Source organism: Leuresthes tenuis, unplaced genomic scaffold (assembly GCF_036924035.1).
Source record: "Leuresthes tenuis unplaced genomic scaffold, fLeuTen1.0.hap1 SCAF_17, whole genome shotgun sequence".
Lineage (NCBI taxonomy): Eukaryota > Metazoa > Chordata > Actinopteri > Atheriniformes > Atherinopsidae > Leuresthes > Leuresthes tenuis.
Genome location: NW_027325371.1, coordinates 8,499,275 through 8,523,364, shown reverse-complemented (window position 1 = coordinate 8,523,364; position 24,090 = coordinate 8,499,275). Strand labels below are relative to the sequence as shown.

General features: G+C 40.0%; 2 protein-coding genes across 2 annotated transcripts; one reads left to right on the top strand and one right to left on the bottom strand.

The window, feature by feature from the left end:
- Positions 1 to 2,326: 2,326 nt before the first annotated feature.
- On the bottom strand, positions 2,327 to 8,439 carry wnt9b (wingless-type MMTV integration site family, member 9B). Its single transcript, XM_072368029.1, has 4 exons — positions 8,239 to 8,439; positions 7,465 to 7,718; positions 5,674 to 5,939; positions 2,327 to 4,277 (listed from the first exon to the last, which is right to left on the bottom strand). The coding sequence occupies exons 1-4, from the start codon at positions 8,322 to 8,324 to the stop codon at positions 3,816 to 3,818; spliced, it is 1,068 nt and encodes a 355-aa protein (XP_072224130.1). The 5' UTR covers positions 8,325 to 8,439; the 3' UTR covers positions 2,327 to 3,815.
- Positions 8,440 to 10,258: 1,819 nt separating this feature from the next.
- Positions 10,259 to 17,287, top strand: arf2a (ARF GTPase 2a). Its single transcript, XM_072368030.1, has 5 exons — positions 10,259 to 10,359; positions 14,289 to 14,443; positions 14,548 to 14,658; positions 14,768 to 14,892; positions 15,342 to 17,287. Exons 2-5 carry the CDS (start codon positions 14,299 to 14,301, stop codon positions 15,501 to 15,503), a joined length of 543 nt encoding a protein of 180 aa, XP_072224131.1. The 5' UTR covers positions 10,259 to 10,359; positions 14,289 to 14,298; the 3' UTR covers positions 15,504 to 17,287.
- The last annotated feature ends 6,803 nt before the right edge of the window (positions 17,288 to 24,090 follow it).

Here is a 24,090-nt window from a genome sequence, read left to right as displayed (position 1 = left end):
CCTCAGGGCTTGTGCGTGCGAATCCGGCTTTGGACTCAGCAGCCCCCATCTCTGCACCCCCTCCACTCAGAGTAGTGAGGGAAATGAAGGCTTTAGGAGTTCATTATAAAACAACAGCAGTATCAGCAGGGGATAGGCCTCCTGGGGCCCCAAAGTATCCCTTCTCATCCATCCATTCTCATCTCTTTCGTTTATGTCCTTCAATATCTGAACCTCAGTCCGCCCTGTTGTCTACGACACACTTCTCTCATTTTCTAGCCCGCAGCTCTGCCGAGAGGAATGTTTTATGGAGTGTTTTTTTTAATACATGACATTCATGCTGAATAGAGTTAAATATTGATCTGCAATATTATAATATGATGAGTTAATATGGTGAGACAGTAGCGGGGCCATATGAACTCGTTGACTTTGGTCATTGGAAAGACACTGACGCATTTCATGTATTACTAAAGTTCTCAACTTTATTATCTAAGAGGGGAAATTAGATTTGTAGCAAAGGACACATGCAAAGGTTCATACAGGTAATATGATGCTGTTATTAAATGGACCAAAACATATTGTTGCAGTGAAAAACAACTCCTTTTCAGCTAAAGTAAGGAAGTTTGAAATTTTGACTTTAGCTTTAGAGGCTGATTAATCTTTAAGATCTAAATTACAGCACTTAAGGTGAGAATATGGAACTTTTGTGATATGTTGGTTATATAATGTCTGCTGCAGAGCGATATCTTGCTAGAATTGCTGCTGCTCTTATGAAAGTAAGCCTGTAGCATTAAACCTCTGACTGAACTAATACAACATAGAAAATGTGTCAAATGTTGAAAGAGAGACATTTAGTCATCTCATGGAAAATATTAACTTGTCTTGAAGTTGATTGCAGCAACATGTCTAAAAATATTTGGGACTGGTCCATGTTTACCACTGTGTAACAACCCTTCTTTTAACAAAAGTCTGGGAACTGAGAAGACCAGCTGTTGGACCTTTGGGAGAGGGATGTTGTCCCATTCTTTTCTGATATAGGATTGTAATCGCTTGACAGTCTGGGGTCTTCCTTGTCGTATTTTACATTTCATGGAATGCCAAAAGCTTTTAATTGTGGTCTCCAGATTCTCCAGAATCTTTTAATGATATTATGTACTGTAGATAATGGCATAATCATTGTCTGATTGTTGAACCTCTGCCCATCTTTACTTCTGAGAGACTCTGCTTCTCTGAAATGCTCTTTTTATACCGCACATTTTACAGTTCTGTTGCCAATTAACCTAGTTAGCTGCAACATGTTCCTTCAGCTATTTATCTTAAGTAACGCTTGCTTTTCCAGCTTTTTGTTGCCCTAATCCCAACTTTTTTGAGACATGCTGCTGCCATCAAATTTAAGTTGTTTTTTTTTATGAAACAATAAAATGTGTCACTGTAAAGATTGGACATGTTTTCTATGTTCTATTGTAAATAAGATATTGGTTTATGATATTTGGGATTCGTCTTTAAAAGATTCATGATGCTAAATCAATTTTCAAATTCACCCAATTTAAAGGCATTTGATTTTGTTCTCTTTTAGGACTGACAAAACAAAGGAAGGTTCTGGTATAAATTCAGAGAGATTCTTGTCCCCAGGGCAAGACCAGTATACCCATCACACAGAGAAATAATTTACTTCAATAATGCTGCACTGCACATCCATAATGACAATTTTAAGGTAATTAAACCTGTGAAATTGTTTTATAATTCACTTCAATATTTTGGATCTGAAGTTGATTTTCTAATAACGAATAATAATGTGTAATCACAGTACTTAGGGAGCAACATCAAAGCACCAGAGTACACTGTAAATACTTCATACACAGCCCTCTGTGTGCTGTAAATTCCCTGATGGGTGGAAAGTTATGATTCACGGATAATAGCACCTAAACTGTTCTCATCATGGTTGTGGGGCTGCCCATTGTAACTTTCTAACAGCAATTTGGGGGTCAAATGCTCCACAAGGCAGTGCTTCTCTGAGTAATCACCCTTGTTATCATCATCGTCATTATGATTGTCATTGTGGCTGGTGTGCTGGCCAGAGGCACAACACCTGTAAGCGTGCCCTCCGCCCACCCACCCCTCGCCTTTTACTGGGCGGTGTAGGGTGATGCAGCGAGACCACAGTATTTTCAGATGAAAAGGAGGGCAGGGCGTCATCAGCGGGAAGTGGTTTTCGATAGATGCAGGGCTCAGAGTTTCAGTCAGGTGGACTGCACTCGCTTCTCCGTTGCGTGTAGATTACATGTGTGCGTTTGTGATGACACGGTTGAGTGTGACAACTGAGTAAGACACAATAAAGTCGTAGGTCTTATGAACGTATGTCTTTTTATTAATCTTATTTGTTTTAAATAAAAGTGTGAAGCAACAAGATAAAAAAGCACTCACTTTTGAATAATGGTTACATATATTCCCACATTCAAATGACCTGTACAGACATCTAGAATATGATATTTCAAACAAATGCAGAAGGAAAAAACATGTATCTACAGAGAGGATAACTCTCCATAGCTCGTAAATCTTACTGATATTTGCCAAAAGTTGAAGTGAGGTAGAAAATTACGATTCCACATTGTCAGATGCCTGGGGCCCCACTATGAGTTATTTTCATTTCACATATACAGTTCAGAATCACTTAGATAAACCATAAACTGGCTGATAAAAACAGATGTTTTGGGTCCAACATGCACTTTTGACCTGAACACATGGACATAGAGTTGGATATTAGAGGAGTAAACATGGTGATTTTCTTTGATTAGCAATTAGGGAAAATAGGGAGCATGACTGACCCACTTCAAAGGCACAGAGAACAAAGATGTAGCTAATTTAGACTTTGAAGACCAAATAGTTCAGTCGGGCAATTTTACACTTGAAAGTATAGGAAAGTGTGGGTTTCTATTAAAAGTTGAAATAGAAGAGCAGGGCTGGTATGTTCCCAAATTAAGCTGATTTTCAAAGACAATGTTCCGTGTTTCCCTCACTGTTACGCTCTGCCTTTGTTCTGCTCAGCACACATTACTCAACATGTAGAGATTTCCATAGACATTTCCATAAGAGCAACTGAAAGCCAGCTTCTTTGTTTACTCGATAACCCAGTCAGTGGTGTCCGCCATCCCTCAAAGCTTCCAGTGATTCAATCTATGCATAAATTTAGACCTTAACATTAACAATACAATTGGTTTAATATGTAGCAAGAGCTTTTACTCAAAAATGAACTTTAAAAGTTCCCCACAGCAGAAAATATCAACACAGCAGTCAGAAAGACAGACAGGTAGATTCCTCTTGAGTTCATTTTAGCCTTATTGGCAAAACATGATTACAAGATTTAAAGTAAAAAGCAGCAGTGTGACAGACACAAAGAATGACACAATAAATAGTAAAATGTCAGAAGACAATTATGAAACAATAAAGTCAGTGTCAGAGATCCCAGGCTGTTGGGATCCAGCGTCGCATTGCTGGATGCTTCCAGTCCAGCATCTGTTTTAAGAGCTTGTTTCCCTCTTTCCCAAAAAAAGTGGGATTTCAGTGCATCCAGCAGAAAAAAAGCAGGTTAGTTTAAAAACATCCTTATCAACAGTAAGCTGTCAGTAAGCAAGTCTCTAGCAATATTATAATGATACATTAGTATATTCCTCCCAAAATAACATGCAAGTCAGAAAAGAGATCTGCAAACACACGCTTTGACGTGAGATCCCTCAGTGGATTGTCTGTAATGCATTACAGTTCAGTCTTGTTGAAGGTCAATCTTAAACACATTTTCCCACTGCTACAGTCCATCATTCTTTCCCTTTTTCAAGTCCTTATGCATTTTTGCATGTATACACCTCCTCCTCCCTGACACATGTTTGACACTCCACGTGACAGCACCAGCGAACCTGGCAGTGGCAGGACAGGCTGGTGAGGCGCATGGCTGTGTTATAGCCACGTCCGCAGCACAAACTCTGACAGCTCGTGTCTTTTGCGCATGACCGGCCACCCGTGCCCGGCGAGTAGCGGGAGGGCCTGCAGAAGCTAGGGGAGTCTTCCAGGTACACCAGGTCAGTAGTGCGGAGGCTCTGGCCATGGCGACGGGGGCCTGCGAGCTCGGTCTCCCCCGTGGCTGCATTGGTGACACTCAGCACTCTCACAGCAGTGTCATATCGATACTTCAGCAGCCGCCCAGTGTCATGAAAAGGTGACAGCTGCTTCCAGCAAGTCCGTACAGCACAAGAGCCGGAAACACCGTGACACTTGCAAGTTGTTTTCAGTCCACTCTTCACAGCCTGAGATAGGAGGGGGTAAAACAAAAGAAAGCATTTGAGGAAAAAAAAAGAAATGTCAGCTCTTCCAGTTTGATTCATTACTTGGCCTCTTATCTTTGAGGTCTATCTGGACAGACTGAGACAGTTTCCTGCAGGGTGGGTAGAAGCTTAGGGGTGGTGAGCTGTGGATATGTGCCTATAGCTCACCTGAGTCAAAATTTTGGACATAATGGATTGATGGTGACTGCTGAGCTTGTCGTATTTCATTCACCTCACATTTCTCAGTTGGACAGCTCTTGCTATTTTTCTCTAAATGTGTTGAAACTAGCTCTGTCTGCTTCTCTCCTGTCTATCTTTTCTAAAGCCCGAGGCCCAGGTGACAGGCAGAGCAGACAGGGGAATCTCTCCACCCACTTTCTCACACCTGCCTGCCAGTGGAAAACATTGATAAGAATTTACCCTCAAGAAAAAAAATTATAAAAATATATATATATATAAATATATAGTAACGGTTGGTGATGCTGCCCTTCATTTAGGTTAATAGTTCATTGAGGTTGATGGTCAGTGATGAGAGCACAATCAGTCAGGCTGAGAGCTGCTGTCGTGGCAGGGGCCAGAGACAGGTCAAACTGAGAAGGCCAGAGGGGACTGCTGGTTTGAAAAGTTCTGCTCAGTTCCTCCCTTTGCAGGTATGAACCCCTCGGGGGCTTCAGAGCACCATTACTATGAGCTGAGGGGAACTCAACCACTTCATGTTTTTTGTTAATGCATCTCTTGGTTTCTTTTCAGCCACACTGGTGTAAAACTTTTAACTCATTCGAGATGAGATAAGATAGAGTTCTTCCTGTTGTGTTTTTCCTTTCCCATCTAGGTGTGAGCTGCAAGAGTTGCACCCTGGGGCTTGCTATTTCAGAGCTTCAGAGTGGTGGTTATGAACATTAGGTGGATTTATGAAGAGCACAGTGATCCAGTAAGTGGAAAAAAATGCTTGCTCGTATATTAAAAAGAGGCCACAGTTACAATCGTTCTCTCCGACATGAAACCTTTAATTTTCTGTTGGCCCGCACAGCAAGCTTTATCATGCCTGAAAACACCTGGCTCCAAAGATCCCACAGCCACCTTGTCTCCTTGCAGCACTGCTTCTGTGTTACCCACACAGGCTAAACATGGCAATAAATGGCAGAGGGGGCAGGTTTTCTGACTGGCACCTTTAAAAATATTATGCATTTGTATCCTCTGGTGAACTGGAGTGTGACAGAAGTGAAGCTGCTGTGAAAATTGCAGCCCGGCTAATTGAGCAAATTGTGGCTTAGGTAAAGATGTTTTTGTTGCCTCGGGGAGCAACTTCATCATAAAAGATTATGAGAGGTATGCTGTTTTTGTTGAAGTAGATTTAATGTAACATCTCAGAACTCACCCGAATTCCAACGTTAATGTTGTGTGCATCAATTTGAGCCCTCAGGTCCTTGGTGACCAGCTTTTGGCCAAGGAATTTCTTGAGAAACTTGGTGCTGTATTTCAGGTTGTCGCCGCAGACACCCCACTGCCACGCTTCTCGGTGCTGGATGCCAGGGGAATCATCGCACGTGCACCTCTCCATTCGGCCTGAGCTGCACGCTTTGGCGAGCGCATGGGTCAGTGCTGCCGAGGACACCGCCAGCAGGAAGGCGGTCTCCTTGAATGCTGGGGTGGAAGGAAAAGACACGAGAGGAGGAGAAATCATTTTGGGTGACAAAAAAAACAAAAACATTTTTAATCCAAGACAGAGCTATCAGCTTTCTGGATCTTAATGTACACTGTGTGAATCATAGTATGCAATAATGAAAAAGGTCTTTTTGTGCCAGTGATTAAGCTTTGGGTTCAAATGTTTACAAATGGTGCACTACGTTGTCATGGCTCACAACAACCTCAGCAATTCTACAAGTTTTCTTGTGTCGTAACTCCTCTTCTGACCTTTTCCTTGTGGTTGTACACTGTTATTTGCTTTGCCCAGAGTCATCACCAGGGTATATTTTGATCCAATTAATTATTATTTTGTCTAGGAAGGATTTTCCCAGATCAAAGTGGGTAATCACGCCACCCTTTTCCTCTGGGAATGGGCACTTTCCCGAGATAAAAATAACCACAGGGCTTGAACGTTCTCCACCGCACCACATTTCTTGGCTTTCTACTCCCTCATTACCTCTCTGCTGACCTGTTCATGTTCTCCCACACACTGATATCCATATGCATAAATCCTGGAAGATCCTACAGCATTTTGTGTGCCCATCAGACTTGTGAGGGTTTTGAATTATATCCAATATGGAGATTCAAGTGTAGCTAATCAATTGACTATCAACCCCGTGGGAAGGATACTTTTCAAGGCAACTTTTAAAGTCTACGATTAGGAGGAGTGTGTTGTTTTCACAAATCAGTTGGTTTTCACAGGTGCCTGGGAGTGATGCAGTGGGTTTGCTTATTTCTGCGTTGGAATGTTATTACGATAGTAAAGTCTTTCTTTCAATAAGGAGCCAACAACTAAAAGATGCAAAAATGTATATATATACATATATATAACAGCTAAAAACAACTGTATCCAATATATATTGATATATGCATTAATACATATTAATATATATTGGATACAGTTGGATACAATTGGTTTTTAGTAATATTTGCGGAGTTCACAGGAATTCATATGTAAAAGAACCTTCCCTTTATGAAGCTTTACATGTGGATCGCATGAGAAGTTATGAAATGATAAACAAAAAACAATTTAACTTTGATTAAAGTTAGAAAACAAGCAGCTTCGAATCTGGTCTTAGCTTGTGATAAACGTAATGCTCATCCTTGTTTTTTTTTTTAAACACTGCTATTTCTAGATTCCTCTTTGTTTAGGCGGATTAACTATTGTTGTCCCAAACTTCACAGCCGTACAGAAAAATCTGGCTTAGCTAAGTGTATGGCCTTCTCACACACACTTCACTTTGGCATGATGGGTGTCTGTATAAATATATCTGAAAACGAAATAACTGTTATCTGCTTACCTGATAAGAAAAAAATACTAAAAACTATAACAGGTTACACTTGAGGTAATTAAAAACACATGGAGACAAGATTTATTGTGACCGACTGAACCCAGCGCCCTCCAGCAAAAAATATTTTTCACTGCGGTCAACGTCAGTAAAACCACCGTGGATTAAAATTAAAGACTGAAACGATGGCTAACCTCTTTTAAGGAGGCTTCCCCGGCCATCCAAACTGCAGTTCCAGCGCTCGTTCCTAAACTGATACCGGCACTCCAGCAGGCTGAGGCGCACCGACTCCCGGAGCGTCTCCGCCAAACCTGGCTCCCTGCGGCACAGTCTCTTCTGCCGCCTGGTCAGAGTCATCTGCTCGCACTGCTTCAGATGGGCCTTTCCTGTTGGGGCGTCATTGGAAAATGGACCTGGTAAAAACACCAAGGGCTCCCGACCTGTCAGCCTACGAATGGGAAGGAAAAACACACATTAAGGATCAAATCTGGAGAAAACATTACTGGCCACAAAACTGAAACACTTTCAAGTATTATTCTCCCACTGCCAGAATTATTTTATCCTTAAAAAAATCTGACTATGGCAAATGTGGACTTTTTTATGTAAGTAACTTGAAAACAAACAAAAAAGAGCATTGTTTCAACTTTCCTGAAAAGTGTTCAGCAGAAACTGTAAGGGTTCATTTTTGAAAACACGTAAGAAGATCCATGCCTCAAAATGTTTAGGTAATTAAAGTTGATTTGATAAAACTGCAAATTCCAAATAGTGCGACATTTACTTGCATCAAAAGAAAATAAACAAAACATTTGGTTGTTTTTCCCCCCATAACACCAATTATATCATTCAAGAGTTTGCGCAAAAATATTTTTTCCCCCCAAAGCAATCTTCTCAGGTTAAAAACTGCAAAGTCAGTCATCAAATGAGATGAGTGGAGATAACAACAACAAAAAAAAAGTTTAACGTCTGACCCGAAATAAGCTGCAGTATGTGAGAGAAGGATGCAGAGAGCAATGATTCGCAATAGGCAGGCGGTCCTTGGGAACCTGGAGCGCATGGTGCCGGGTTGGCGCTGTTCCTCATTTCGCTGATTCTTCTATGGAGAAAGTCTCTGCCGTCTGGTCGGCGCTTCTCTTTAAGGGACCCCACATGCACACAGACTTTCATCCCCGTGCGTATGGCCCTGCGATCCGCTGGGAGGCAGGGCTTTCTGTAGGAGGAAGCATCATCCTGCCGCACCCTCATTGGATTTTGTCAGTATTATTACTGTATGTTCCCTCCCACTGCAACGCCACCCAGGTGTAAATTGATGCACAAGCACTGCGGCTTATTGCTGTGATACAAGAACCTTGAACGCACTGAGTGGTGCAATCACATTCACGCCTCCATTAATTGTGATGCGCAAGGGAAACAACCTCAAACATTTTTACAAAGACACTTGGCACTCAGAATAAACTATTTTCTTATGATTTCCATCTCCTAACTCTAAACAATTTCACTTTACATGGAATTATCAGAATAATTTATTTATCTCCAGAAATTTGTCTTAGATGACATGGTTTTTCCTGACTTTTCATTCTGAAGCGCCAAATTTAAAGACGGGGAAAAATGGTGAAGCCAAAACAAAACGTACCGTGTTTAATCCTACAAGTTATTACATTTCAAAACTATACGAACTTACATGCGAACCACAGGATTCCCCAACCCTGTCAACATATAACAGAACATCAAACAGTGATTGAAATAAATTAAAGCACGCTTATTGCCTCCCATCAGGCTCCATCTTCTTCCTCTAATGGATGGAGCCCCATCTAGTGGGGAACAAAATCCGGGAACAGAGTTACCTGTTGAATGTGTCATTGGACAGTATACATAAGCAAATGTTTGTATTTTCTCTAAATATAGAATTGCGCTTCAGTTATTGTAAAACTGTCATGAACAGCCACTTAAGGTGACACATTTAATAACTGCACATGTAAAATTAAAGGTTTTCTCTTTCACAACAGAAATAAAACGATGGGAAGAATTGTTTTTCTGACTTTTATTTGCATTCACCGGAAAGGAACACTATGTTTCTACAATGTTTTCTATGCTGTTTACAATGATGACAATATATATTGTACTGTGCGGAAGTCATAAATAGGAAATAAGCGAAGTGATTTATTGAAACATGTGCACACAGAAATGAAAATATGGTAAATAAATGTACAGTTCTTTTCTTCGACTCAGCCTGAAGCCACTTTGAGAAGCTTTCTGTCATTCCTTTCTGTAGTCTTCAGGAATAGTGCTCCAGACTTCTTTCACTCTATATCAAGATGATCCCACACTGTTTCGGCAATGTTGAGGATTCATCCCTCCACAAGACCTGTTGTCACTGATTTTCAGTCCAGTTCTTGTGTAATTTGGCATAGCTCAGCCTTTTCTCCCTGTTTCACTTCCTTAAGAATGTTTTCTTGACAGCCACCCTTCCATGGAGACCATTTCTGATGAGTCTTAAGTGAACAGAAGATGGATCAACTGAAGTTCATTTTTTTTCTTCTGTCCTCAACCATTTTCTCATATTTTCTAAGCACACAATGCACACCGTGCTGAAATATGACAGTCACAGTATTGGTGCAAAAATACTAAAGGCAAGTACAAAATGGCCATCCACTTGTACCATATACATATACCATGTACTCTCTGCATCATTTTTTGTGAAGATGTCTGTTATCTGCAGGGAATAAGAAGCTCTGAGCAATTTATCAAAAGGAAACCTACATACCATGAGAGCAATTTATTCAACTACCCGTGTTAGAATATCTTCCTCAGAGATCAAGATATGAATATCATTCCATTTATTTTCAGTATTTAAGAATAGATTTACTGATTCAATTTATATCAGCCTTATTTTTTCAAGACCATTATAGCTATTCACACTCCACACTACTCTTTGGCGCTAATGAGAGATTTCAATATGTGCAATCTACCTTAAGATTTGGAAGAAGAAGATGTAAAGCGGAGGAGGAGGATGACGAAGAAGAAGAGGCCGGAAAACGCCATTTTATTGTTGAACAGGACCAGCGAAGAAGGATCGAGAAACGTCAGCAAAGGTAAAACTGTTGTCTGGAAAATAACATGTATTTGTGTCGTAGCTGTAATTGAATTTATATAAAGATAAAGACCTCGAACTTGATCACGTTTTCTTGGCAATGGCTGGTTTTAAATTGTGAAAGCTGGAAGCAAGATACTTTAAAGTTCGTTAGCTGTTTTCGTTGGTGTTTAACTTCAGAACGGCTCGATTGGCTAATAAAGTATTTAGTCTACCCATTGATCCCTGAGTACAAACCGTATTTTTAACACTCTTCAGGGATTTGTCCGCTACTGATGTCTCGACGCGTAGGGAGCTTTGCGTATGAAATATAAACGTAAATCTGATGACCGGTGATGGGTCCTGGAAGGCTAACAGGCTAACCGGCTAACAGGCTAACATACACGAATTGTCACTAACGCTAACAGCTTCTCATTGTGCCAGCGTACCCACTGATTTAAAGTGTAAAGTCAGTTGGATTTCAAACTAGAGGCTAACCTAGAGTTGCATTTATTACTAGTTAAAAGGTACCCATAGTACCGATACGTTGGATAGAATTACAAAGGCAACACAGAGTAAATAAGCACAGCATCGGGTTGCATGGGCGTCAGCTGACGAAGCTTAAGGTATAAGAGTGAGCGAAGGATTTTTTTTATTCATTTATTTGTTTTATGTCTTTGTGTGTTCGTTAAACATTTGTTGAGGGAATATTGACGCTTTTACTTGGATACAATGGCAAACATACTCCCCATAGATTTTTGGGGGTTTATAACACGTCATCATTATTCTGCTAAATGTTAAATGAAGTGTTTAGATGCATGTGGTAAAGTTAAAATGACAAAATTTGTCTCCAAAGTGTCAGAATGTAGTGGAGTGGCAGTATTGGCTTGTAGAGAACATAAACACTAAAGAAAAAACCTCAACAGAGCTTCTTTAGTAGTATAACAAATGGAGGCTCTGTCATTTACTGGGCTGGCTGACTGTCAGCTAGATCCAGTATCCAACATTTTCACTATTATTGTCTTCTTTTTCTCTGCATGTACTTTATTTTCTTTTATTAATGGGTGGTCCTCTTAAAAATGCTCCACTTTGGGTCTAATGCAGCTGTCTGTAGTTCCCAGTCTTGTTTCGACCAATGTTCTGCTCACAGAACTGTCTGACAGGTCAGCTTATCAATGTCAGAGGCGATTATGCTCCAGCTTTGTTAGAAATTCTGTTGGTCGCTCATTTCAGTCTTTCTTTTTAGATGAGAAAAGGTTCCCTTTGATCAAACGTACGTGAAACAAAATATAAATTTGTATTGTCTATTGTTTTGTTGTCCTAAATTTTAAAGTAAAATATTTCAAATTTGACTGTGCTTTTGTGCTTCTCAAACATTAACTCTGGTACACTTGAGCTAAACTTCCCTTTTCCTAAAAGATAATTATTCATTACTTAATGTTAATAAAAGAAAAAGAGACAGTTGCTGTTTTTGTTAGTATAACTTTTATTCATAAAATGCATCTATGTGAGTTGAACCAAAATCCTGTATTTGGTAGCAAAGGTTAAACGGTCCAAGAGCAACATTTCATAAAGACACAGTAAAATGTCATGGCTGAAACCAGAGAATTAGTAAATCTTACCGGTTAAAACCCATTAAGGCCCAGTGGATAAAACCAAAAGCATGAAGCTCAACTCAAATCAAACTTCAAAGTGAAGAGGTTGGTCTTCTTCAATGGTGTCTCAGAAGTTTTAAGCATTGACCTGTTATAATAGGAATCGATGTGTTTTTCCATAGATTAGTAGCAGCCAGTGCAAAGGCAGGGTCACCTATGTTTTTCAATTTCGAAACCTCTAAGAGCATGGGATTGGTCGACATCAGAATATGAGGAACCTTAACAAACGAGGGGAAAAAATCCTGTCCGGTGACTGACAGTGACCTGAGCTAAAGTGCAACTCTGTGATTTAGAGATGCATTTGCCTCTCCCTGATGGGTGGTTGCCTAAGAGGTTTCAACATGAGGTTACATACATGAGTGCCGCCACCTGCGCCTAATCCATGGGTAGCTGGAAGGTGTACCTGTTGGCATCTGTCAGTTCATGAAGTAACATGGTGAGATGCACAATATCTTGTGTGTCTTGTCGCGCTGACCGCAGCCTGTCAGGCCTGTTGACTCGAAACGCTCCAGTTTCTGGTATTTAGCCGTGTTTCCTTGGTTTAAGGCCGGGATGCTAAACCCTGGAAGTATCTTAGAAGTCATTTCTTTTGCAGCCCCCTGGAATGATAGAAATTCTGAGATAATACCCAACATTTAACCTTAGCTGTTGGGTTTGCAGGGTTTCTGCCATATGATCAGCCTCAGCTGCTGGTCACAAGCACATATTGGGGCACTGAGCTTTTTATCCAATACTACATTGCCACTAATTGGTTTTCTACACAAAGCAAGTCTTTAATACTTTTTCTCACACGTGATGGAACAAAAATGGCCAAAATTGAATCAATCCAGATGCTGAAGTTTATCTTTGTGATGGATCTGATTTTACTCACGACCATAGCTGAGACTAAACATTCTTTTATACCCAGAATCCACTTACCTACATTTTTCATGCATAAATAACCATAGAGATCATGTTGTGAACTCCACCCACAACCCGAACGCGACTTGGCACTTAAACTGCTGCTTCTGCTCGTCTGCTGCTGCGTAACTCGCCAAATTCACAGAATTGTCTGTGTGAGAAAAAGAAAGCACAATGACTGCTTTAAAAGTCCTTCCTGTTTAAGTATATAGTTCCAAAACCTGCAGGTCAGGACTTTCACAAGATAATCTCAGCAGTCTGTATGATGTGTCAGTGTTTCCTTTGCACCTGCAGTGTTGTGCAGGTTTAGGATAACTCTGTTCGACATAAATCTGGGCCCAGCTCTCACTCCTGGCTCTGTGGTTATGGTTGAAGGAATGTGCTTTGTTTTGCTTATTGGTCTTTATCTCTTATATGCACACACTATAGGACACAGAGCTTAGATAAAAGCAAGCTGAGACAAGTTGTCTGTCTTCTGGATGTTCTTTGGCAGTAGGTAGAGGAATATAGATGATGTCATAAAATGAATTGGCAACTGTTTCGATTGTTACTGTTAACTTAACTTTTTAAGTGAAATACCAAAAAGTTTCATGATGATACTGGTTTTAGCTTTACAGTAGCAGATGTCATTGTTTGGGAATGTAAAATAATGATGATGATGATATCAATAATAATACCTGGGTGAGCAGTTCTTTTGACTTATTTCAGACTAAATGAATCCTCTTGCCTGTTTTGCGTGAATTCTACATTCATCAATGGGAAAGCAAAGCAGGAAAGGATATGTGGTTCTACACTACTCCATGAACTATGTAGATAAACTTGACTGCTCAGTCCACGTAATACCTTTCAGAGTAGTAACGCAGGTTAAAATTAGAACTGTGGTTCACGAAATCGGTTTCTTTCTTTCATTCATTCATTCTTTCTTTCAAGGCTGCTGACGTTTGCTGCCTGTTCAGGACCAGACTGGTGTCGTCTCTAACCTTTTCTGGGTCTGAAAAGCAAACTATTTCAGTGGTAACTTGTTCACACAGACTAAGGTGAAAATAGATGTCTAAAGGGGACATGTTAAGTGTTTATTTTATTGCATTTTTTTAAGAAAAAGGAAGTTGCGGAAAAGACAGAAGCTCTTTTTACAGTTGCACATAATGAATACAGGAAATAGCACTAACCAACCAACAACCCCCCCCCCCCCCCCCGCACACACACACACCAAAAAAACTGTGTCATGGTATTTTATCTTCTGTAAATGTGCTTTTCTGGGCCGGAGGATGTGGCATTTGTTGTTTGTTGCAACATTGCAGTCAATCATAATCTTCAAGTTTTAGTTAATTAGCTGTTATTTGCTTAGTTATTAGCTCATCAAACCTAACACCCAATATCGTTTATCCCTCCGCAGGTCAACCAAGATGGGGAATTTTGCGAGCCTCTTTAAAGGTCTGTTCGGCAAAAAAGAGATGAGAATCCTGATGGTAGGACTGGATGCAGCTGGAAAGACCACCATCTTGTACAAGCTCAAACTGGGAGAAATTGTTACTACAATCCCAACCATTGGTGAGTCATCTCCTGCGGAGCAATGAGAATTCCATAGCTTAACGCCTGCCCTGGCTGATATCTCGGCTACGATTAAAAACCTTATTATCCCCATCCTTCCGCAGGTTTTAACGTTGAGACGGTAGAATTCAAGAACATCAGTTTTACAGTGTGGGATGTCGGCGGTCAGGACAAGATCAGGCCACTGTGGAGGCATTATTTCCAAAACACACAAGGTGAGCAACATGTTTTCATCCACATTCTCTGCTGGTTGACTCCTCCTTTACAGTTGAAGACCTTTCTCCACCTCAATCATGCGATTCCTCACCTCTTTTCCATTTTCAGGCCTCATCTTCGTAGTGGACAGTAACGACAGGGAGCGAGTCGGCGAGGCGAAGGAGGAGCTGATGCGAATGCTGGCTGAGGACGAGCTGAGGGATGCCGTGCTGCTGGTGTTTGCCAATAAACAGGTGAATTTATCTAATCAATGATAGGGTATATGCTTATTTTTTTTAAATCAAAATTACAGACTGTGTTTTTATACATTGTGTTTTTATTTAGACGTCTTGGCAGTAATTACAAACTGCCAGATCATGCAGCCACGCTTCAGTCTTGCAGTGCTTAACGTTAACTAGTGAAAGCAGGAAGTCATGAAATAAGACTTTTCTATGAATCTGTTGTCCCAGCACATGCTGGCAGGATTTCTATCACACATCCCCCCCAACTGCAGTCACATGTTCAGCACTCAGCTGGTCACGTGAAGGCCAATAATGCCTCCTTCTCTCTCTGTTTTCCTTTATTTAAAATGAAATTATAAGAGATGATCTATCTTAAGATGTGAAGGTATGCCCTCAAACTGATCTTAAGGGGCCGTTTGAAATGTTTCTGTTAAGTAAACCGTTGTTTTCTGTTTTGCCAGGACCTGCCCAATGCTATGAATGCAGCTGAGATCACAGACAAGTTGAGCCTGCACTCTCTGCGCCACCGTAACTGGTATATCCAGGCCACGTGTGCCACTAGTGGAGATGGGCTCTACGAGGGTCTGGACTGGCTTTCGAGCCAGCTAAAGAACGCAAAATGATCCATTTGTCCTCCTCTCTGTCTGCAGCGTTTTTTGGGAGACTGCACTGGTCCTGGTCTCTCTCTCTCTCTCCTCTCCTCTCATTTTCTCTGTTTCCTCTGAATTGTTGGACTTTGGCCAGTGCTCCCCTGCATCCATGTACTGTATGTGTGTGTTTGGATAAGTATTTTTGAGTGATCGAATGAGCGTTTGCTTGTACGTGTGAGCTAAGTGGGAGCAGCCCTGCTGTGCCTTGAACACAGTTTGCTCTCAGTCACCTCATTCCTCCAGTGTCATCCCATCCAAAGGCGCTGGTTTCAACAAAGCAAAAAGCAGCACAAGACGTCGAGTGCTCTGTGCTGTCTTAAAAGAATGTTTAAGAGACAAACCAAATAACAGTTCAGTTTTAACATTTGTCATTAAGGCCTTTTGATATCTGTTTATTCACCCAGCGTAACATTTGACATTCTCCAAGAATTCCTTTTTAGTTTTGGTATCTTTTGAAGATCTAAAAGATGGAGCTCAAAAAAAGCAAACTTTCTCCCAATCTGTCATTTGACAAACTGCAGGTCATTAATGTGCAGAATGTAACTCTTATTTGCCACCAATTTCTGTGAAGATTTCTCCACATTTGTTCAGCCCCGCCTCTGAAAGATATCACATATAGCTTTAAGTCTGGTATTTTTCCATTTAGTCTTTTATTATTATTATTGTTCTTTTTAACCATGTAAATGATTCAAAGATCCACAGGGACTGGATCTGAAAAAGGCAATAAATGTTGCAGCGCATGTTTACATATGTGGAGGAGTGGAACCACTGCATGGTACGTGGTTGTGTGTGTCCTCTGGGCCTGTGTGGGTTTCAGCTACACCCTGTCCACTGCAATGACGAGGCCTTTCTTGTTTTGGTAGGAGTTGCTCCCACTCTGGCTCTTTATTTACTTGTTGACCTTTTTTTTGTATCTCTTGTGAGTATTTTCTTGGTTAGGGTCTGTTTTTATTATCATTTTATTTTATTGTTACTATTGATCTGTGTATGACCTCGTTCACTTTAGTGTGAGCTGCCAGGTGTTGTCCTACTTTTTTTTTTCTTTTTGGAGTAAAATATTTTTTTTCGGGACCAATTGGTTTGCCTCAGAAAGGGCTCATTGTGTTCAGTTCAATTTTGGATTTGTCTGCAGAGCGTGAGGTTGTCCACTTTTGTTTCCTCATAGGGGACATACACGCTCCTGACCGCAATGTCAGAGCTGTGATAGATGGTACTTTTTGAATCGGAAGTATGTAGTCAGCCCTATAAACGCTTACTCAGTGCTTCAGGCTTTATTGCTTCTGCCCAGGGCACTTCCCCTGTTTGTTATTTACATCAAATTATGCTGGTTTCCCAACCCCATCAGCTTACACAGCACGGGCTTGTGTGAAGACGGCTATTTATCGCTCAGCAATTACAGTGAACCCACACACAGCAACTCTCATCATTGCTCTACACCAGCAGACAGTTGAAATGTGCAAGTAAAAGTGTTGCTTCAGTTTAACCAGATTAGTTTTCCTCACACCCAAAGATCTCTGCGATTGGGGGGGGGGGACGGAAAAAAGGAAACCAGTATTGAACAGTCTACAGCCCTGAGTGAGTGAGGATGACTTAAACTGACCTCAACAGGGAGCTTCGGGTTCCCTTCTTGTTTTTTCTACAACTGGATTTTTAGATGTTTCTTTGAAAGTTGTAATGGAATGACCAATCCTTGTGTTACAGTGTCTAATTTAAATAGTAGAGATATAATCTGGTAAATGGCAAGAAAAAAAGAAAAACCTGTAAGAAAAATGTGTTTTAACATGACATCTCCCACCCTTTGTTCAGATGTGAAGCTTTAATTTGCAAGATCGTTTCTGTACAAATGACATGCTGTGTTCATATGTATTTCTTTTACGCCTTTTTAAACTCATCCTGTAACATCTGATAAATGCACTATATTAAAGAGAATCTCTATTATAAACTCTTCCTAATGGCTTCTTCAAAGCAATAATTTAGAGATGTACGTTTAGAGAAGCGTATTCATCCCTATAATGAATGACTCCATAGAAACTCCTCCATAGTTCTGTCTGGAAATGTCACATTTGAATAGAGTTTGAACTGTAGGTCAGAGCAATATGAATTAGTTTAAATGTCACACTGTGCTGGCATACTATAACTTGGGTTATTATTACAACTATAATAGAAAATGATATAATCAGGGAGTTGTCGGAGCTTGTTTTCTTTATGAGTAAAATAGGAATCCCACCATCCTCTGCATCACCTGCCAACTGGATTAGACACCAGGTAAGTCCACAGCTCATTTTTAGAGGTTGCTTATCAATAATACTGACATCATACCTCAAAAATTCTTTTTTTTTGGCACCAGTACGGGTATTAACACTCAACTTTAATGATGATGTTAATGAGCTGTGGGGCTGATAATGTGAAATAGGAGTTTGAAACGGCTACCTAAATTAAAACTCCTCACAATGTTGCAGTTCCTCATTGTCGCCAGCAGATGGCAGACTCGTGTCACTTAATGAACTTGTATTCAACGTGATGGTTGTGCCTGCAAATGAAGATGATCAGATTCTGGAGAAGTGTTAATATGCTCACCTACATGCCAGACCGGTGTGACAAATTCTGGAGGACAGAGGTTAGCTCTTGTCGCCATAAAAACGGTAAATAATTAAAACGCTAATGTAATTATTATGATAAATTCCCCAACAAGTTGGAGACGGTTTGCAGGCAGGGATCGGACATAAAGCATCCTGATAGCAGGGCAGTATTTTAAGGACTAGCACAGCTGTTGTAGTCCAGCTCACAGGTTGTTAATGAAGACCAATGTTTACTGTGAAGGTGAGATGAGGAGAGTAAAATTCCTCACAGTCCTAGAGTCTGCACAGCCTCCTTTTCCGCTCCATCTGAAATTCAGGTGGCCAATTCTCTATAGAGTTGTTACCTTGGAAACAGCACCTATGTATTTATAGTGAGCAACTGAGAGGAGATGTTAAAAGGAGAACAAGAGACCAGTGTTAGAGGTTTTCTTTTAGCTTTCAGCGCACAAGATGGGATGGAGATAATACATTTTCTATTCACTGATGCTCTTTAATTGAGCAGAGGGCAGCATGTGACTCATCCTCATCAGACATCATTTCTCACCTTGTATTAGCAGCGACTGCCCTTTATATATTGGCATTAAAAGATCCTTGATGTCCTAATCTGCTATAAATCTTTTTTTTTTTCAGTGGTTACACTTCCTGCTTTATTGAGGCTGCGCTGAGGTAATTATCTTCTCTCACTCTGATGAATTTGAATCACTGGTGTAGCACATTTGCAATCTCTCCCATCTCTCCTGACATAATCTCTCCCACTGTTTCAAATGCTGCAATGACCAAATACAGCTGAAATTATTCAAATTAAATATGTACACTCACACATTATTCTCACGCCGCGCTGCACTTGACCTTTAGCAGGAGCTCTGTATGGATTCACTCAATCTCACCTTGAAGTGTGACATCACACTCTTTAGTTTCACAGCACATTAACCCTTCGCCCACCCCAGCGTGACATTTTCAGTATCACTTAGACCCACATTGTTAACATCTTTCTGACCTCCTGTGGTGGAAAAAGTTACTAATATACTTAAGTACAGCAATAGATGATGATATTATACTTCACATGCATATTGCCATTCTAATGGTGCTTTATGCTCATTTTATTGTTATTGGGAAGTTGGGAACTGCCGGATAAAACTACTGATGAAGTAATAAAACTTTGTCTGACTTGACAAGTGAAAATGAAATGCTACCTAAGCAATCGGTCATCATTGGTTATTTTTCTGCAGACCCAGGATTTTCAGCACAGTGGGCTGTTTCTTCATTTTAATGAAGGACTTTTACATGCAATAAAGGCCATTTACATTACTGTAATAGTATTTTCACTGACATAAAGGATCGATATACCTCTCCCACCACTAGTGACCTCCATTCCATGGGGAAAGCTGCACATTATTTTTCATTGATTTGGCTCAGTCAAGGGACATATAAAATCAATAGTAAAGGGCAGGAAAATAATATACTTATTCAAAGGTAACCAACTTATGTTTTGACATAAAATGTCAATCTTTATCTCCACTCCACACTCTAAAAGCACACATTTTGTGCTCTTTTAAAAAAAAAAAAACCTGTGTCCAGATAAGGACAACACACCTTGTTTTGTTTTCAACACAGTGTGTTTGCATTTAATGCAAATTTCGTTTTGAATATTTCCACAAAAACAAAAGCTGTGTCTTTGTAAAAAATGATCGCAACATATAACCCCAATTCCACACCCTGTGTGAGGTGTATATAAACAGGAGTGATCTCACATCAAAACCATATCTTATTCAAAGTGACACTTATCAGATGTTGAAAGAAGAAAGACTTTTTTTCTTCTTAAATTTGATGACAGCAACACATCTCAAAAAATTTAGGAGAGGGCCAAGTTTACCAATGTGTAGCATCCCCTCTTCTTTTCACAACAGTCTGTAAACATCTGGGAACTGAGGACAACAGTTGCAGGAACCCTTGCAAGAGGACTGTTGACATATTTTACATTTCACGAAGCATCAAATGTTCAAGAGGTGAAAGTTGTAAAAGATGCAGAATTAGGTTCAGTGCTGTCTTGCTGAAATATGTGAGACCTTCAATGAAAAAAGTGTCACCTGGATGGGAGCCCATGTTGCTCTAAAACCTGATTTAAAGCACCGATGGAGCCTTTCCAGATGTGAAAGTTGCTAGTTCCATAGGCACTAATGCAGCACCATACCATCAGAGATGCATGACTTTGAACTGAGCTCTGATAACAAGCCAGATGGTCCTCTTTAGTTCAGAGGATGTGGGATCCTTGATTTCCCAAAAGAATTTCAAATTTCAATTCTTCTGACCACAGAACAGTTTCCCATTCTGCCTCAGTCCAACTTAAAATGAGCTTTGACCCAGAGAAGAGTTTCTGGATCATGTTCACATCACGTATGGCTTCTTCTTTATGTGGCAGCGCTTTAACATACATTTGTGGCTGGCATTGTGAACTGTGTTCACAAACAATGATTTCATGTTTGTGTTTGTGATTTCATGTTTCAGGAACACAAACAAGTGTTCCTGAGTCCGTGTAATGATTTCCATGACAGAATACTGCCTGTTTTCATGCAGTCCTGCCTGAGGGCCCAAAGATCACGGACATCTAACATTGATTCTTGGTCACGTCTCTTGTGCACAGAAATGTCTCCAGATTCTCTGAATCTTTAGATGATGTAATGTATTGTATATGATGGAATATTCCAAATGTTCATCATTTTATGCAGACACAGTTTTGTCTATTATGTCTACAATACTAATTTGTCTCTCTACCAACATTTGATAATAGTCAGTTTTATTGTGAATAACAAATGAACTTCTGAAATGTGCACATCACTGCATAATGTTTTTTCATTTACATTTTAATTTTAATTAAACTTTTTGGAGATGGGATTGTAAATTATTGCGTGACATGCAGGTGACATTTATTAGATCCACTGAGATATTGACAAATAGTTAATGTGGAGATAATATTCACATGCGCTGTGCAAAATTGTGTGTAAAGCACAACACATTCCTTAAAACGCTACTACGAAGAATTAGGTCATTTTTATACAGAACATAAATTCTTGGTAAGTAAGAATGCTTGAATCTGTAAATTAGATAATCCTTTTGTCAAGCTAATTATTCATAAATGGATAGGCTGGTTGAAAAATAGGCCATTGTTCAACGTTACACATAATTCTCTGATTTACTAGCACAGAAGTCACAGAAGGTGCACAGCAGTGTACTTTAGGCTCAGCTGGTATTTTGAATCCAGATCGTCCAACCCACACACACGCCAAAGTAAACAGTTCTCCACCGACTACACCTCTCTAAAAAACTGGTCATTTCTAGCCTTTCACATTGCCATGGAAACACAGGATTCGTCTACTTCATCAGCAATAGATCAACACTGAGGCCAAAAATGCTCCAGCCTCACACAGTTGAATCTTTGTCACCAAGAGCAAGTTAGACACTTTAAAAACCAGTAGATTGTTAAATGTTTTACCACGTTTATAAATTCCATACCTTAATTTCTCTCTATCTTTAAGGTTTTAATATTTGAATGATAAGAGCGACGCAGCTCATGAGATTATCAAATCTGAGATCCTTCCATAAAATTAGTTTGATTGATCATTTTATGTTGATGAAAGTTGATAAGAATTACCAACAAAGTGCAGTCAGAGTCCAGTGATAGCAACCGGGCTTCCCTTCAAAGGGTTACAATCTGTCTGAGAAGTTCCAATAATTTGGAAAAGAGAGAAAAAAAAGAAAAAAAGTTTTTGCTTGTGCCATCAGATGTTAAGTTTTGGGCATTAGAATAAGAAATAAAAGAATAGAATAATTTTAAAACACTGAGTTAATCTGCTTGAACTACTGGTTTAATCTTTAACATGGTATAATCTTCCATATGTTTCTGATGAAAAAGCTTACAGAGGCTTAAATTTAATAATAGTAACAATGATGAAACGTCGGATAAGTCATCTGTCTTGTATCAATTTAGTGGAATGAAAATGTAAGCTACAATATTTGTGTCTGAAAAGAAGCAGCCAGCAAGTGAAAACTAGCAGCACTAATTTGTAATAGAAAAAATCTAGTTCACTTTCAGTACCTTCTTCCGACATCCTCACTGTGTTTTAACACGAGAACCATTGTGAGTGAACAGAGTGGATGATAAATGGAGAAATTTAGCATCCACCCCTGAATTGATATTCAGCTCACTCTGGGAATTATATCCAATGCAACCCCTCTGATGAGGCGGTCTAATCAAGTTGAGTGTCAAGCAACAGTCATGGAGGGACTTGCTTGTACTGGAACATGCTCTTTTTCCAATTCGCAGATTCTTCCTTGTGCAAAGTGACAGCTTCAAACGCAACGCAAGGTAAGTGGCCTGTTGTGTAATATTGTATGTTTCTAGTGGAGGGATATTCACTGTTATCAGTATGGCCTTGAAATTGGAAGATGTGCTTGTGTTAAACTTTTCAAAGCCAATTTACAGTATCCATACAGTACTGAAATGCTTTAAATTATTGCCATCCTGTTCCAAACAGATTATCTCTCTAAAATGCATCTTACAGGTTTAAAACATTAGTGACTTGAAGTGTTGAAACATGTGGGAAAAGCTTTTGAGATGTGTGTGTATATATATATATATATATATATATATATATATATATATATATATATATATATATATATATATATATATATATATGTAGTGTAGTTGTCAGTTCCATGACTGCTGTGCCTCAGGTGGTTTGCTGCACTTTCTATCTTTTTATCCATCTCAGTGGACAGCTGGTGCCTGGGTCTTACATACTGTATGATAATCACAGTGTATTTCCCCAGTGGTCTGAGGTGCCTTTCAGTGGAACAGCTACGTAGTGCCTGGACCACACGTACAATAGCTGCTGCTAGGCTTTCTATCTCAAGCAGTTCTTACCAGGCATTTAGTGTTGCTCTTAGTAACTTGTTCCATCTCTAGTGGACATTGTTGACAAGTGATCTGAATAAGTACAATAGAAGCAGTGGCACTGCTGATTTTCTGCTTCTGATTTTGTTTTTTCGAAGGCAGATGTCAAGTGAGGAGAGGTGATATTCATCCATGTGGACATTTAGAACTCCATCTAACCTTGTACTTTTTATCCTTGGACCCAGAGGATCCTGTTAGCACAGAACATACAATGTCTTTGGGTAATGGTTTGAAGGTTAAATTGACACACATGCAACCGTGTGCATTAGTGCATATATTTGCACATGGCTTGATTACATGATTGATCTGTTATGACAGTCACCTTTTCTGTTTTTCGTATACAGTAAGAACATCTCTGGCTCCTGCCCGCCAAGGTTGTCTTCCTACATCCAAGTCATGCCGTCACTGACAATCTCCCCACCCCCCTTTCATAACCTCAGATAGCCAGACTCCACTGAAGCGAGGGCAGATCTATTGTGCCACAGAATGTGCTGAAGGGTTTCTGGGTCGATAAGCTCGCACAGCTGAGATGGAGAGGAGGAAGGAGGACAACCAGGGCAAACTGGGCTCCTTCTGCTGCCTGAGGGTAACCAAAAATTGTTTACAGTGATATGGATTTGAAAAAGTAAAATCATTTTTAAGCAGAGCGTCCTGAAAACTCAAACTGCAATAAGGTCGTTTCCAGAGCCAAAAATAAAACAGCAGATGCCATTTCATTAGGAACTAGTGGCATTGTGTGCTCATCAACATCTCCAAACTACTTACTCAGCAAGTTGCACCTATGCAATGAGCTGCTTTCCACTAAAGCAAAATATACAAGTCCTGAATCAGAAACACCAACCCTACCCAAGCTCCATTATAATTTGATAAAGGAATTTAACAGATAGGTGTAAGCAAAGCCCAAAGTCACCTCTTTGGTGCCTCCTTTACTAACTGTACACATGAAATATGACCACACAGCAGTAGTGCATAAGGAGTAATAAAATGTAAAATTGGCACATATTTATATATGCCCCTGTCATGTGCT